The following is a 16,576-nucleotide window of genomic DNA, read 5'->3' as shown; positions in this document are numbered from 1 at the left end:
AGTGAAATTTCTTCCTACAAGGTCTTGCACTTTACATTTATATTCTAGTTCTGCTTGACAATATTATATACTTCTCTTACTCCACTTTGATCTTCTAACTCATTAGTTGGTCACGGATAGAGAACCGTTTCCATGGAGCTTTCATTTCTCAATAGAATATACATCACTGAGAAATCTTAAGTATTTCTCAAAGGCTTCCTATTGTCTGCTGGATGAACGTTGAACATAATTGAGCTGTGTTGCTCTTGAAGTCAATATAAAACACGATCACAATGTGATCACATCAACTTGAAGGCTCGTATTCTTTGAGATTAGCAATTATCCCTAACTTGTTACTCAAGGCAGGTTTTAGCACGACCTGTTTTGAATTAACACTGAAATAAGGTAGTGAATGCATTTAATGGACACATATTACAAACCACGAGAATGGGGTTGAGAGGGATAATAAATCAAACATTGAATGGCAGAGCAGACTCGATGGGCCAAATGGCCTAATTCTGCTCCTATGTCTTATGGTCTTATGATTTCCAGTTTCATTTTCTCACTCTATATGCTCCCTTTAATGCGTTCTTCTTAAATCTTGATTCGTACTTCCTCTATTGTATCTGCTACTAATGGTCAATAAACATCAGGTCCTATCATCTTTTATATATTTTGTCCTATTACCAATGTTCCCTCTAATTTTTACTGACCAGTGTGCACAGAATTCTTGTGCTGTGCAATCTTTTGCCCATTGACAATAACAAGTGCGCTTTGAATTTTTAACTGGAAGTAAATCTGAAGCTTTTCTAAGGATAATAAGCCATTCCACTTTAAATGAACTAGCAGTTGCTTGGCGCTTCACACCCTTTGCTTATTTGGAATTCAACACAGTTAATCAATAATTTCTTCAACAAAAAAACAGTGTAAATAAGCCAATTCTAAAATCTGCAGGACAAATCATTGCAAACTCCACGTTGTCAAAACTGTCCGCATCAGGAACTGGAAAAGGAAATGTGATTGTGTACGATCGTGAAATATACTTGCCATACCAGCGAGGTAGAGGGTGACAACCTTTTGTGCATTGTTTAAATTGTTTTGTGTGCTACTAGCAAAAGATGTGACGTGTGCACACGCACACACCTTAGAGGGAACACTGCCTAAAACCCTGTATCTATCTGGTCCTATACCCTTCATAGTTGCATAAAATTCTTTCAAGGAGACAAAGGAGATCAGCATAGCAGTGGGAATATTATGCCTCTTGTGTCTCTGGTGAGTTCAATGGCCTTTCCCTAGTGATAATGAGTAGACACAAGCTGATTTGGAGGCCTGTGACCACAGCACCTTGCACAGGGCTGTACATTATAGAAGTGCAGTGATCGCTGTCAGCAACACTTGAGAACAAAAGTGAAGTTCAGACTGAGGAGCCTGGCGGAGGCCATGGACAAAACATTGATGTCTCAGGGTCCCTTTAATTAACTTCTCTTTCCTGACCTTCTGAATGCGAGTGAAATTGCAGGCTAAAGGTCACATCTTTAACAGCCAATTTCTGTCAGTAAACACAGAAACAGCTCTGTGTACCTACCAGATGACATCATTATATGTTGGTCTGATGCTGAGCAAAGCTGAATCATTCCCAGAAGTCCCTGGCCCAATTTCCCCAATTGTCATTAACCAGCTCAGAAATTATCAGCAAGCAGAACAAAACATGGGTGAGACTGCTTTGATTCACAAATCATAAGCAAATAGAACGTTACACATCCATCCATTTTCTAAGCAAATGAATTCAAGTGCTTATTAACAATCGGAAAATAAGATGCATTAAATTATTTTGCCACCAGCGGGGGTTCTGTAGAAACTGAATTGAGAAAGCAGAATAATTTCTCACTGAGCATCAGTCCCTGCCCATGCTCCACCATTAAGTGGATATTTGATAGACAACCCTTAGAAAGAGGAGACCAAACATGCAGTGATGTAAATAGACTACATCACTCTGCTGAGATAATGACATTCCTCTTCGGGACAGTTTGGCACACTGCTGAATGTACCAGCTACATGATTCACACTTGGACTCATGTAGAAAGTTCAAAACCTCAAAATAAATTTATTATCAAAGTACATGTATTTTACAATATACAATCCTGAGATTCATTTTCTTGCAGGCATTTGCAGTAGATAGACCGAGACACCATATGATCAATGAAAAACCAAACACAAGATGGACAAACAACCGATGTGCAAAACTACCAGCTTCCTGTATGTAATATCAAAATGATTCGCAGAAACCCTAATTTATCAAGTCAGGAAATACTTTGAATGAGGCTGGAAAACATAAAACTACAGATGTGTGAATCTGAAATAAGCACAAAAATGCTGTAAGAACTCAGCCAGTCAAGCAGCATCTGTGGAAAGAGAAACTGGTTAACACTGGTCAGAGGCCCTTCTTCAGAACTGGGGGCCGATGAAAGCAAGCTTTGGTCAGAACCTCATCAAAAGCAAAGAGGGAAGCTTAAACCAATGAAGATGAACAGTGTGAAATATCCCAAAGGGAGCGGAGGATGGATTCTTTGTGGAGAAGTGACCCCAGTTCTGAAAGGCCCCCAACTTGAAACATTAACCAATTCTTCTTTCCACAGATGCTTTTTGACTGGCAGAGTTCTTCCAGCATTTCTATATTTGTTACAAATAAGACGATTGGAAATCCACTGTCACATTACTGTCTCCAAAGATTTTTTCATCACATCCAAATGCCCTCCAGAGCATTTTGTATATTAGATGCCAAACAGAAGCTGTGGCCAGAGATAGGCCTCACAAACCTACGTAGTTAACTTATCAGAAAGTCATTTAATAGGCCTGGTTCCTGAGCTTGGCAATGCTGTAAATATTCTAAGAGTACAAATGAAATATTCAAGTTGGCGTAAGGCCGAGATTTTTCCTCTGATAATTTGGAAACAGGTCTCACTCCTCCTCAGCTTTTTTCCAATGATATATTTATGTTAACATTAAAGCCGTGGTATTGAAATTTATATTCCCTTTGAGAAATTAGTAAAATATTTATATACTAATTTTTCAGCAAAGCTAGAGATAGCTGCAAGGACAGCAAATATAAGAGCAAAATGCCATTTCTGAAGGCTGAATCTATTATAAAAGTAAAAGCCAGTGTTAGGGCATATTCTGGTTTCAGGATAAATAGCAAATAACAACTTCAGCAACCAATTTTCAGACCAGAATATATATTGTAGATTAAGTTTAAAATGCACCTCAGATCAGCAAATTGCAGACCCAGAAACAGCCAATTAAACTGATACGTCTGCATGTGCATGAATGCAACCGACACCCCACTGCATGAATAGAACTCAGACGACAGCACTTAGAGCAAACTGTAGCCCAGAAGGCATTTGACTGAGATATCTGCACATGCATGAATGCAATCAACATCCTACTGCATGAATACAACAGTATTTGGCCCTTATTTTGGGTGTGCTGACGGGAAGAAATTCAGAACTATAGAAATTGTCCTGATACCTTTGTTCTTTAACATATAAAATGCTGTAATGTAGGGTTGGGGAGTCTCTCTCTCTCCCCCCATACAGCCTCTCTCTCTCTTCTCTAGAGCAACTCCAAAAAGCTGTCAACTTGTATATGTGTCTCTCAAATAAAAGACTACTTTGTATCTACCAGCTGTGTCTCTCCGGTGACTTTGTTCACTTTACTACACCAGTAATTAACAAAGAGGTCATCAATGACATTGCTCCCACATGAGTGAAATAGAAAGTCCACATGACGACTGGTGGAAGCAAAGAATGCACATTCACAAATAAGAACAACATTCTCATGCAGCGCTGGGTCAGAAGGGTGAATTTACTACTGCTGCAAGGGATTTCACTAACGAAGGATTTTTGGCAAGCATCTGTAGTTTTCCTTTGGATCCTTTATCAATGCTCGACTAACAGTACGAGAAACTAGATGGAAAAAGAATAGCTGAAGCAAAATTGTCTCACCCACAAAAAATGACATCTGCTCAGCTGTGTTATTTTCAAAAAAGTTAACACATATAAACAGAGCCCACTAAATTCACTCAAAGGACTGAAACACAACTGCACCCAATTTCCTTCATCAGCACTCTAAGTGAGCAGCTCTAAGCTGGTTTTATTTTAATCTCCTGTGCTTCCCAGATCAGAAGCAAAGAAGGAAGAAAGAATAAAGAACTTGCTTTTATGCAATGCCTCTCTGGATTTCAGAGCATCTGAGGGCGTGCTGCAGCCAAGCGGAATGTAATTTTGTGTAAACGTTACAACAATGGTATTGCAACATACAGTAAGGCAGCACACTTCAAAAACATGACGAAAGTATTCTGTGATGTTCAGAGGTCCTGAAAGACAGCACATAAACGCTGGACTTTCCTTTGGCATGGGCACAGTGCCGGCATGATTAAAATCATAGGGTTGATAAGCCCTGGACTGAAAAAAGCGGCATGTCACAGGATGCTAAACCGTTGTGGAGAGCTCCACTCAGAGCTCCTTCTCAAAGTAAGCACGAGCAGAAAATAACCCCTTACAAAACAATTACGCCAGTAAGCACAAGTGAACGTTTCATTTCTTTTCTCTCAATTAAAAGACCAAAGTATAGAGATGAAAGGAGTTCTAAAGGCTTTCTGTTCTGTTGTGTGAGCAGTGAGCAAGACTTTGATGGTCATTTTGTCCCCATACACAAGTCAGCATAATACAAATGCATTTTTATTCAATTGTTAATTCTTTGGCAGAATATGGAGTATTTTTGCCCTTTCTACTTGTTCCTGTGTTTAATAGACCTGATGGAGACGTGGCAAGATTAAATTACATAAGTCTCAGGAAATGGCTGAAATAACAAGAAACGTGAAACAGAGTAAAATCAGCGGCTGTATTGATTTCTTTGTCAGAGGCAATCAAAAAGTCTTTCAGTGGTTACTATATTGCAAAATGCCCTTTCAGTACACTCTATTGTGGCATTCAAAATAATTGGTTAAATATGAAAAAAAAATCTCTTCACACGACGTCAAAGGACAGCACATTTCTCATTTGAGCTTTCATCTAACATTTAAGTGAACTGCAGAATCTGAAAGGACAATACATCTCCTTACTCTAATAGCCCCGCAAACTTCAAGAGGCTGGCCAAGCCACATGTAGTTAGTTTTATTTGGTAATTTAGGTTTGCCGCTTGCAGGCTGTCATAATTAATCTCAGAACTGACCTGTTGGAGGATTTACACCTTCACTTGTTCTGGGTAGGGGAGCCTCACTGGTGAGCGATGGATCACTCGGACGAATAGTCTGTACAAGCTGGTAACTGATATTATGCCTTCCATTTCCTTCCAGATGGAAACATTTTTATTAGATTTCAAAGTGAATTTTGCATGTATGTGCACAGTCAATGTTAACTGAACCATGTACAGCATAATGAACACACACCAAAATAAGTCCACAAATTATTGCAGTATTTTTCTGCCTGCAATCAAAGATTTTTGTGCACTATGTAAAAATATATATTTTAAAGTTCATTTCAATATTAGCATCTTCAATAAATTTATAATTCATCAGATAGATAATAAAGCATTTCACTAAAATTGGCACTCCTCGCAATTAAAATGAAACTTGCCCATTTTATTATCATATTCTTGTTTTAAAGAGCTGGGAAATGATTGGTGAAAGAGATACAGGGCTAGAGAGGAGGGGATCTAATAGGAAAGACAGAAGGCCATGGAAGAAAGGAAAGGGAAGAGGAGCACAAGAAAGAGGTGTTGCGCAGGTAAGGAGATAAGGTGAGAAAGCTCTTTACTTCATCCCTCCCTCTCCCGGTTTCACCTTATCACCTTGTGTTTCTCTCTCCCCTCCCCCCCACCTTTTAATCCTACTCATCTCTTTTTCACACCAGTCCTGCTGAAGGGTCTTGGCCCGAAACTTCAACTGTACTTTTCTCCACAGATGCTGCCTAACCTGCTGAGTTCCTCCAGCACTTTTTTTTGTGTGTTGTTACAAACTGGTGAGGGTGCTTGAGATGCAAAGTTATGTTCAGGTAATTACTAACATTTGATAAGTACAAACAAGGCCTCAGTCTTGCAGTGTAACTCAAGGGTTTGCACAACCCTGCCTGCACAATCAAAATTGTATTTAAATAAATTTGTGTTGTGATGGGAAGTTCAGGTATTTGTAAGCTATTCTAACCATGAAAATATTGAGCTCTGCTATAGGAGGTGGGATATTCCTTCAAATGGCCTACAGGGCCAAAATTTACTCCAAGTAAATCTCTGGCATGAAAGCATTATTTTTATTGAAAAGGATTGTGATTTTCTCATTTAATTATTTCTATATAAAATAACCTGAAAATTCCTATTTTCATTTTTAATAAGATTGTTTAGACATTTCAATTTCTACTTTGATCTGATGTGTGTGTTCAATCTCCATTTCATCATCTGCAAAATTAAACTATTACTTCAATTAAGAAATTTGGTTCTTACTTCTCTGTTGGTCATTCATGAGAATCTTTCACAGTGGCTGTTCAGCCATTGGGATTAAAATCACAGAGCTGTTGAGTGCCGGGTCCTCTTGGACTGAGGTCCAAAGGGAAAAATAAATACTGTACTATGCCATAGGATTGCTAACTCAGTGTAGAGAGCACTTTTCAAAGTCAGGAGTAAACACGAGCAATTGGAAAGTTGATTGAGTTGCCCAGACTTTAAGAGCATGGAATTGAATGAAGCACAAACCCAAAGGATTCTGCAAACGCTGGAAATCCAGAGTAACACACAAAATGCTGGAGTAACACAGCATGTCCTGGTGAAGGGTCTCAACCTGAAATGTCAAATGCCTATGCCTCTCCATAGATGCTGCCTGACCTGCTGAGTTCCTCCAGCATTTTGTGTGTGTTATAGAATGTTGCACATCATTTTTTTGTAATCATTTCACCAGGTATAAGAAATAACAGGAAATATTTAATCATTTTAATGATATAGAGCTAAATATTACTTGTCCAAATGATGAATAGCTATGTAACAAGACTATATATGCAGTCTGCGAACCATCGATCGTTTTCATGTTAAACCTATCAGTATTAAGGTCATGCACTTTTATCATTCATAAGCTACAATTTAATGGATGTTTTGTTAGTTAACATTACATACATCCTATTTTCTAGTTCTCGTGCTCCTAATAAAAAAAGAAACATGAGAAATGATATTGTAGTTTCCCAGATTTATAGGAAAGGGTCAGGCTGCTGCTTTGGGATATACTCAACACACAGTTTATTCTGGATTGGAGCCATGCCACATATTTCAACAAGGGGCTGTTTTTAGCTCTGATTTAATGGCCCATTAAATGATAGTAAACTAAATGACACGTGACGTTTTCTTGCTGTTACCTGGAAAAATATCTTAATTGTGGCACAAAGACTATAAAGTATATTTGAATTATCATCCTTGCACCATTTGAGGAACAGAGCTCTGTCTCACTTTTTAAAAAATATTAATCAATCATACTCAAGACAACAGCCTTGAAAAGCTAAAGAACAAAATTATTTACTGCAACGCACACAAAATGCTGGTGGAATTCAGCAGGCCAGGCAGCATTTGTGGAAAAGAGTAGACAGTCAGTGTTTCAGGCTGAGACCCTTCATCAGGACCGGAAAGGAGTTTTGTGTGGATTTCCAGCCCTGCACATTTTCTCACGTTTGAAATTATTTACTTACGTTTTAGCAAAATCATACTCCAATGGGTACAATGGAACTCAAATGGAGTGCTAATATCAGTCAAAGCTCAAATCCCAAATCAGACTAGTCAGCTGAGACCAGAGCACTTTCTATAAAAATTACTTTAACATCAAATAAATGTCTTCTGCAATCTTACCTTCATTCAGATCTGTGGGTATCTTAATGCTGTTCTCTTCATCAAATCGAAAATGGAGCAAAGTTTGCGGTTGTTTGTTTGGCACAGAATTATCATCCTCCTTAATAGCAATAGGGGGTTGTTTTGTGAGACTGAATTTAACTGTAGGAAACACAGGTCCTGTTTGTTCCTGTTTCTTTTTATTGTTTTCTATCTTCTCATCAGTCACTTTCTTCTTTGTGATTTTCACTCTTTGAAGCTGTTCAATTCTCCAGGCATCTTTCACTTCCTTTTTAGACACAGTAGAATGAATAGTTGTTTCTGTTGGAGCTGCAGTACTGACATAAGGCTCGTTTGTGGTATATAATGGACCATGGGGCATCGTAGGAACCAGGTTATTGTATTCAATTTCATCATCCATGCCTGAGCTTCTAATGTTATACCTTTCTTGCCTTCTGTTAAATGATCTGTATTCTTTGGATTGTTTAGGGTCTTTCTTATGAAAGTGCTCATTACCCAAAGGCTCTTGGTCATAGCTATACTGGTCATCATAGTGTTGTGCTGGTTCTTCATTCTCGTTGATCATTGGAAAGGCAGATTTCTGTTCCTGGGAGGCATCACAGTTAGGAAGGGTGTAGCATAACAGGTCACCACCAGAGTTGTCACAGTGGCATACTTTACATGGTGGCATATGGAACGTATGCCCTGCTGTGTATTTCTGACCATCATGAAGGCACCCTATCTTGGCACACTGCTGGCAACCTTCATCTGACTCCAAGACTTCAATGCAGTTCTGTGGAAGCTCAGGACAAGGAATAAAGTAACAGCTGATCTTGCCTCCTCCACTGGGACACGCACACTCTGTGCTCCCAAAATCAACAAAGTACGAAGATCCTTCAGGTACCTTGCCGTCCCTGAACCCAGCATGAATGCAGTCGTAATACTGGTAACCCTCGCATGCACAACCATATTGCATGCACGAAGCACAACAAGCACCAGGCTCCAGCACCTCCTCAATACAGAACTCTAGCAAAGGGCAAGTCACGCCAGTGCAGTCCTTCTGGGCGAAACAACTACCGTAGGAAATCAGCAGGCAGAACCAAATCCTGAGATCCAATAATTCAAAACTTTCCTTTCTCTGTGTAGCCATTTTCTTGCAGAGATCTCACAGATGATAGAAATGAACAGGAGCAGCTTTGCTTTAAGCTTTCAGGCAAAGATTTCCACTGTTAATATTTATGGTAAGTCCCGGTCCAGTTCCGATGGTAAATTAATTTTTCACCTTCTCTTCTTAAACCTCGGATTAAGAGAAGAAAAGATTGAAACTTGGCAAACTACAACTTTCTATGTGAAATAGAAAAACGCCTTAATACTTGGGATAACACCTAACTCTTTTGTTTATGCAATTGAAACCAATGAAGTGTATTAACAGAACCTCAGGAATTGCCTCAAAGTATGAGCGCCTCTTGGCATCTCTCACCACACATTAATCAACATTTCATTTTTATCTTACAAGATCATGTCTACTTGTTGCATAACAACAAAATTGCTCTTATTAGCAGTCTACTCCATATGGTACAACACGGTGTAATTAAAGTTATTTCTTCTTTCGCTACAGCTTTTAGTAAGCAATTTATTAACTAATTTTGACATCTAAAAGAAGCATAGACCTTCTTGTAAAATACCACTGCTATTCTAAGATAGTCTGTTTTAAAAAAAAACTGAATCCTAAATAACTATAATTTTATTTTCAGCCACAGACCTAGAAATTGCTTCTAAAATATTCAAGTTAAGTTGTTGCAAATGTCTCTTTTTATACAATGACTGGACATGGGGCAGAGCACTTCTTTGATATCTGATTCAGACATTTATAACTTTAACTTATGGAGCAAGTATTCTTCAAATATTTTTAATATGTGTAAAGTAATACTGTAATATGTGGAAATTTTATTTACTACAGATTTTATTTTTGTGGACAGGGTATGGGAATAAATTAAAGTTCAAAAGTTTCAGATTTTTTTCTACAATAAACCACTTAAATCAAATCTACCAGCAAAGCAGAAAATGCTGAAAATACACACCAGGCTGTGACAAAAATCACTCGATCGGAATATTACCCTTTCTTCACTCTGTTCGAATGTTAACAAGCCTGGGATGTTTCTGTTTTAATTTCTAGATAGCTAGTATTTATGGTTTTGCAAAGTGATGTCATCTAAAAATCTGACGGAACCTGGAGAAAAGTACAAGCTGCTGGAGGAACTGCGCGAGTTCTTATGCAGGGTCTTGACCCAAAACACTCATTATTGCTTTGCCTCCACAGATATCACTGAGTTCCTCCAGCAACCTGCTTTTTGATCTGAAAATTAACCAATATTGTTCCAAATTACACAATTGCCCATCATCATAAATGCTTACAAAGTAATGAAAAACTTGAACTTCCAAATGCACAATCTACAATCAACATGAATGATTATAGCATAATTATAACTGCTAATTTCCATTTTAGCAATCATCGCATGTGACTGCAACTGAGCTAAGCTGTCAGCTTTACTATCAACAACTATTTGAAAATGCACATGAATCAGAATTTTGACATATCATAAATTCAAAAAGAAAGTAATTTTATTCATTCAAATGTCACTCATCTACAAATTTTACTTTTGTTCAGGATTTTAAGATAAATCTACCATCAGATTCGACATCTGAAAATCAGATGGAATCTGGAGCAGGATACAAGCTGCTGGAGGGACTGCCTAAGTCCTGACCCAAAATAGCAACAATCTCTTTTCAATCTTATAGTGATTAATAGTAATTCAGAATAATCATGGTGTTTGATATTATTTTGTGTCTCAATGCCTAAAACTTCTTCTGCATCAATTTAACAGCATGGTGCAACGTTATGTCCAAAGCATCAGAGTGGTCACAATTTTCAAATACCATCATCATTAAAAGCATTATTAAAGTTTCCTTGTGAAATGTTAGTTCCTGGTTCAGCACATTCTACTGAAGTCCTCTGCAGTACTGATGCTTTTTGCAAAGGAGAAGTGACCTTGGTGCCCAAGAAACATGAAGGCTGTCTAGGACAACAGCCAAGAGCCCCTGCCAGCATTTTGCTGAGGAGATCTCTTAACGGAATAAAACTTCTCTGTCTACCTAATTCACGAGGAGCAGCACTTTGGGGAAGCCTGCAGTGTCATCAAACCATGCTGGCCCACCTCAACATCTGGGCTGGGGTAAAAATAGACGAAGGCTTCACTCCTTGAGTACAGAGTCGGAATATTTAACCTTCCTAAAGCAACAGTAAACATCAGACTGTGAAATGTGGCGACCTGGAATGCTCCTGAAGCCAGGAATCTGAAAGTTACCATGACCTCAATTTTGTCTGTGAGAGCACATACGGGGATTTATTTGAGGTTACTGAGACCTTAGAGAAGAATGTCTCAATGAAGCTTACAGCGCATACTTTATGAAAATGAATTATCTATTCAGGGCTTTTAGGGACCTGGGTTCTAAGTGTTGCATGATCAATCCTTCTGCCCCTTCTGTTGCATACCCTGTCCCCAGTCACTTTCAGTCCACCCGCCAAGCAGAATGATGGGCTTGCACAAATAAACATTGGGAGTAAGATTTAATTGAAGGAAAAACAATTGAGACTGCAAGGAAGGCTACATCTTAGTTATGAGCATGGAACAGAGAATCTGTGAGACTATGCTTTCTTCAGCCCAGAAATGAGCGCATTTTGAGAGTAATTGGCTCTTTAAATGGAAATGTTTCTGGAGGAACCATTGGTTACCCTGCTAAGTATGTCCAGCATTGTCAGCATCTTCAATAAAAATGAGTTCTGAATTATCACTCTCATATTCTGGATGAAATTAAATTACAAATCACACAAGAAAAATGTTCACTGTACTGTTGCTAACATTGTTGGGGTGAATTTCATGCTGAAGCAAGCTTCATTTACATGGAAAATTTGATTACCAGCAACTCAGAAAATTCAACAGAACTCTACAGCACATTCAAGAGGTAATTTAAAATTGTAGATCACACCTCAATGCATGTGCAATAGAATCCCAAATACATTTACTCCATATTACGTATTTCCTAGTATTCAAACATTAATTAGGATTGCCTCATGGCTGTGTATTTCTGTTAGATTTTGAAATATATCTCAGAAATGGAACTGCTGTTTCTGTGGATTCATGCTTTAAGCAATTCATTATTCATTAATGCATCAGTCATAGCGTTAATCATTTTTCACAAAAGTTTACTGTGAAAATCCTGAATGCTCTTCACAATTTTCACACAGCATACCACCATAATGATTGCTTCAGGTAACGTGAATATTAATTCAAATCTTCAGTGAGAAACACTTGAAATGGGAATCCAAACAAATGGGATTGGTTTAGTCCTCAAGTTCAAAATGGTGAGACACCTTGCTAATGGAACTGGAACTACATCAACATTTTGGCAAAGCAGTCCTCGTTTTCTGATTTGGTACTGCTAGCTTTTTACAGGCTTTGCTTGGTTTGGGTGATGGAGCTGATGTTGCCTTGACCAAAGTAAAATGGGTCCTTCCTAACCCAGTGGCTTTCTGCAAATACTCTCACAGCTCAGAAATGCATGTGATCCGAAAGGTCGCACCGGCAGTAAACTGTGAGGGTAGGAAAAGTAAATACTTCTTCACTGGGACGTGGTGAATTCTGTCCACGCTGACCCTTTCTACCGACTCAAATCTATTTTGAATGGTTCTAGCATATGAGACCTTTCATATTTAAAAAAAATTGCTTTCACGTATGGTTCAACTCCCAAACTTTAAAAATCAATGCAATCTCCCCACAATTTTCAACAAAAGCCTATAATTTCATCTGATCTTTCCGTTGAACAACAAAATTTACCTCCTGCATTGCTTCTCTCAAATTGATATTCTCAGTTAAGTTCATTACACACATACAGCTAAGCAAATAGTTCAACACTGGGAAAATCTATCATTTAATGAGATAGCTTTCTGGCAGTGCCTCCGTGCAACTGGATTGCTTCAGTCCGACAGTTAACAAAAGCTTTCACTTTTATTATTTTTTAAAGCAAAACTTTTCGGAAAATATAAAGTACCTTATAATCCCTCAGAGACGGTAAGTAATCCATGCTCATAAAATGAAGAGAAACTTGTAGCAAGTTGGGCAAAGAATAACGCTGTACATCTAAACTGAGAGATTAAAATCACCTGACATCATACAGTTCAAACGGCATTTCATATAACCTGTCCTTTGTGTCCAATCGAGTTCCAGTTGCTCTATCATTCCCGAGCTAGACAAACAAGTTATTTCTTTATTTCCAGTGCAATACAGGGATGTGGGTTTTCAAAGTGCAGCCTTGGAAGAGCTTAGAACCTCTGCACTGAGTAGAGTGTAATTTGAGCAGTCAAACTTTCCGTGACTATGGTGGAGTTTTACCTCCTGTGATGTGTGAGGAAATAGTTTAGAATTTCAAAGGAGCATAGCGGTTATCAGTCCAATGGGACTCAGGTTTGATCGGAAGCAGTGTTTCTGCATGGTCACTCTGTCTACACCGTAGTATCTGTGAGAGTAGATACTACCATAAAGATTACAATGGCTTTCTCATTAACACACACTGGGTGCTGGTTCTCCCAGAGGTGCTGTTTGAACACAAAGAGAAAAAAAATCACTCCCTAAACTGGGGAAGACATAATATAAGGCTGCATTTACGAATATTTCCAATTATTTAGGAAGTCTAGCTCTTTGCTGATTTAGAAACCAGACTCCGTGATTTAAGTTAGTACAACTTTGAGACTAAGGCTGGAACAGATTATTTTTTACAGACACGGCTGCTTGGAAATTCTAAGTCTTCCTCTTGTGCAATCAAAGCACAATGCATTTTACAAACAAAATGTCCCACAGAAAATGCTAAAGTGGCTCCAAGATAGTTAAGTAAACAGCCTTTTCCCTTTTAAATCTTGTACCCTACAGAAAATTAAAGTGCATGAGCTGATCAAAAAGACAGCTTCTCTAAATTACAGCTTTAGGCTATAGTTTAAAGTTTTCACCAGGCAATGCCATTCACTTTCCTTAAACGTAACACTACTGATTTCAGTCTTCATTCCTTTGCGTTTATCTGGACAGTTCATAAAACTCTTTCAAAAGAAACATCAGCTTAAAAGCGAAACTTACCCGTTCCGGCAGCTTATGCTGTGCACAGCATGGAAACCTTGACGTGTTTTAACAGGGTGGGACCAAGTCTTCAATCTCAACTGACCAACAGCATGGGCTATTTGTTCAACCTGAAACCAAAGGGGTTTCTCATCAATCACAGTTGCTTACCTAATGTGCTGGCCTGCTGGCACACTCTTTTAATGTTTCTCACCCCAACTCATTATCTTCTGCAAGTCTTTTGAGCTGCAACCCACAGTAATCTGCTTTCTCTCACGTTAAGATATTTCTGTAGCCCATGGATGACATGATGTAATGGGTGTTTTTAATATTCTAATCCAGTAATATTTGCCATGGCTTATAAATATTATATGCATGCTTCTAGAAACAGGAAGTTAAGGCAACACTTTTTTTCATAAATCAAGTTTCTTTTGGAGTGCTTGGATTTCGAATTCCAAACAGATGAACTAAAAAATAATTCTGACATTAATAATTCCCTTAAGCAGAAGTAGTGTAAAAAATATTTTAAGTATTAAGCAGAAAAGAAAAAAACCCAAACTGCAGGTGACAATAGACAAGAATGGAAATAGGTTAAGTTTGGATCTATTGTAATGAAACAAAACATAGTCGTTACAACAGGCAAAGATAAATCATAGTTCTATAAAGTTACAATATTTAGTTTAATAAATTTCTTACCATCATTTCAAATAGTGTTCACTTTAGTCCATCTGTTGGTCTAAACAAAATATTTGAAAATGTTATTCTGTCCTGATTCTTGGGGACCAATTATGAGCTAAGATTCTTTTGGTATGCAGGGTCCCTACAGAACAGTCAGCAACGATATAGCAGATGGTCGGCAAGTTAACCACTTCTCAGAGTACTGAATTGTAGTTCACCAAGATTAGAGAGAAACTCTTAAATTAGTCTCAGATGCTCTTCAACCACACTGCTGGAGGCTGGTATCTTTGATAAAAATCTTCTTAACCTTGGCATATTTTATGAAATCTGTAAAATGAAATTACAGACCATTTTTCCAAAATTTCATTGGGTCTATAATGTTAAATTATTCAAGAACAGAGCTCTTTGTTAACTATGTCACTATCTATATGAAAATAAACATTGAAAGCACAGACTGAGACCAACTTTATACTCAAACTCTACAGCTGCCAGTTTAATATACAAGTGAGATATCGTGAGAATAACTGAAATCTCTGGTAAAGAATGTACATTGCTAATAATATATTTTAAGCATTCCAGTTGAAGACTGTATAATATTTTACTGATTTGCCAGGATTCAAAAACTGCTTTTCTTATTCTGTACCACTGAAGTCTCAACAAATCTTATAAATTGTTTTATAAGGCACGCAGTAGTGAAATTCTAATTCAAGTTATTAAATCTTTCTTCAAAACATTGCTTCAGTTGAATGGTAGATTGATATAAGCTCCAGGATCCTAAAGAATGTGAACCTCTGCTTAATTCCATCACTCTTCTGCCTTGTTTCAAATCAAAAGTCAGTGAATACGCAGGGGGTGTGGGGTCATCATTGGTTTGAAAGGCCAACATATCTTTATTTATACTTTACATTGGAAGCAATCTTTGTCAAGGGAAGAATTAACCCCACCAAGGATGACCATTTTCTCTAAATGTGGAAGACAGTGGCAGTATGCCAGATGTTGTCGTGTGTGAAGGAAGAGAAGTGGGTGCAGTTCCTATTACAACAGAAAAGGTGCTGAAAGACCTAAAGGGACATAAGTCACCTGGACCAGATGAACTGCACCCTGGGGTTCTGAAAGAGGTACTGTTAGAGATTGTGGTGGCATTAGTGTGGTGAACTACATATACCTGCCTGGACTGCTTCTGTGGCTCCTCCCACAGACCCCTGTATAAAGGCGATTGAGGCCTGATGCCCGGCCTCTTCTCCAGGATGTAGTGTTGTTCATTCTTCCAGTCAATAAAAGCCGATACCTCGCTTCTTATGTCTCAGAGTGAGTTATTGATGGTGCATCAATTAGAAACGATCTTTCAAAAATCATTGGACTCTGGCATGGTGCCAGAGGACTGGAAAATTGCAAAGAAAGGAGGAAGGCAGCAGCAAGGAGATTACAGACCAGTTAGCCTGACCTCAGTCTTGGGAAGATGTTAGAGTCAATTGTTAAGGCTAAGGTGATGGGGTACTTGGTGACACAGGACAAGATAGCACAAAGTCTGCATGATTTCCTTTCCTTTGTATATTTGGACTTTCAGAAGGCCTTTGACAAGGTGCCACACATGAGGCTGCTTACCAAGTTAAGAACCGATGGTATTACAGGAAAGTTACTAACATGGTTAGAGCGTTCATTGGCTGATAGGTAGGAGGCAGTGAGTGGGAATAAAAGGATCTTTTGCTGGTTGGCTGCCAGTGACTACTGGTGTTCTGCAGGGGTTGGTGTTGGGATTGCTTCTTTTTAAGCTGTATATGAATGATTTAGATGATATGATAGATGGCTTTGTTGCCAAGTTTGCAGATGATACGAAGATTGGTGGAGGGGCAGATAGTGTTGAGGAACCAGATAGGATGCAGAAGAACTTAGATAGATTC

At 38.4% G+C, this 16,576-nt stretch overlaps 1 protein-coding gene across 4 annotated transcripts in view; it reads right to left on the bottom strand.

Annotated features, from left to right (window-relative positions):
- fbln2 (fibulin 2) overlaps positions 1 to 14,185 on the bottom strand; it is a 215,866-nt gene extending 201,681 nt beyond the window's left edge. For 2 of the 4 annotated variants that reach the window (XM_073072164.1, XM_073072168.1), the window contains exons 1-3: positions 12,943 to 13,233; positions 7,855 to 9,130; positions 5,209 to 5,325 (exon numbers count right to left, since the gene is read on the bottom strand). In XM_073072164.1, the coding sequence (XP_072928265.1) occupies positions 5,209 to 5,325; positions 7,855 to 8,983 (1,246 nt within the window). In that variant the 5' untranslated portion in view covers positions 8,984 to 9,130; positions 12,943 to 13,233. Of the gene's footprint in view, positions 1 to 5,208; positions 5,326 to 7,854; positions 9,131 to 12,942; positions 13,234 to 14,018; positions 14,134 to 14,168 lie in introns of those variants that run through there. The other 2 variants (XM_073072167.1, XM_073072165.1) reach the window with 2 other exon arrangements.
- Between the last annotated feature and the right edge of the window lie 2,391 nt (positions 14,186 to 16,576).

This window comes from Hemitrygon akajei, chromosome 19 (assembly GCF_048418815.1).
Source record: "Hemitrygon akajei chromosome 19, sHemAka1.3, whole genome shotgun sequence".
NCBI classification, from domain to species: Eukaryota; Metazoa; Chordata; class Chondrichthyes; order Myliobatiformes; family Dasyatidae; genus Hemitrygon; species Hemitrygon akajei.
Note: the sequence above shows the minus strand (reverse complement) of the source record. Positions and strands in the feature narration are given on the sequence as shown.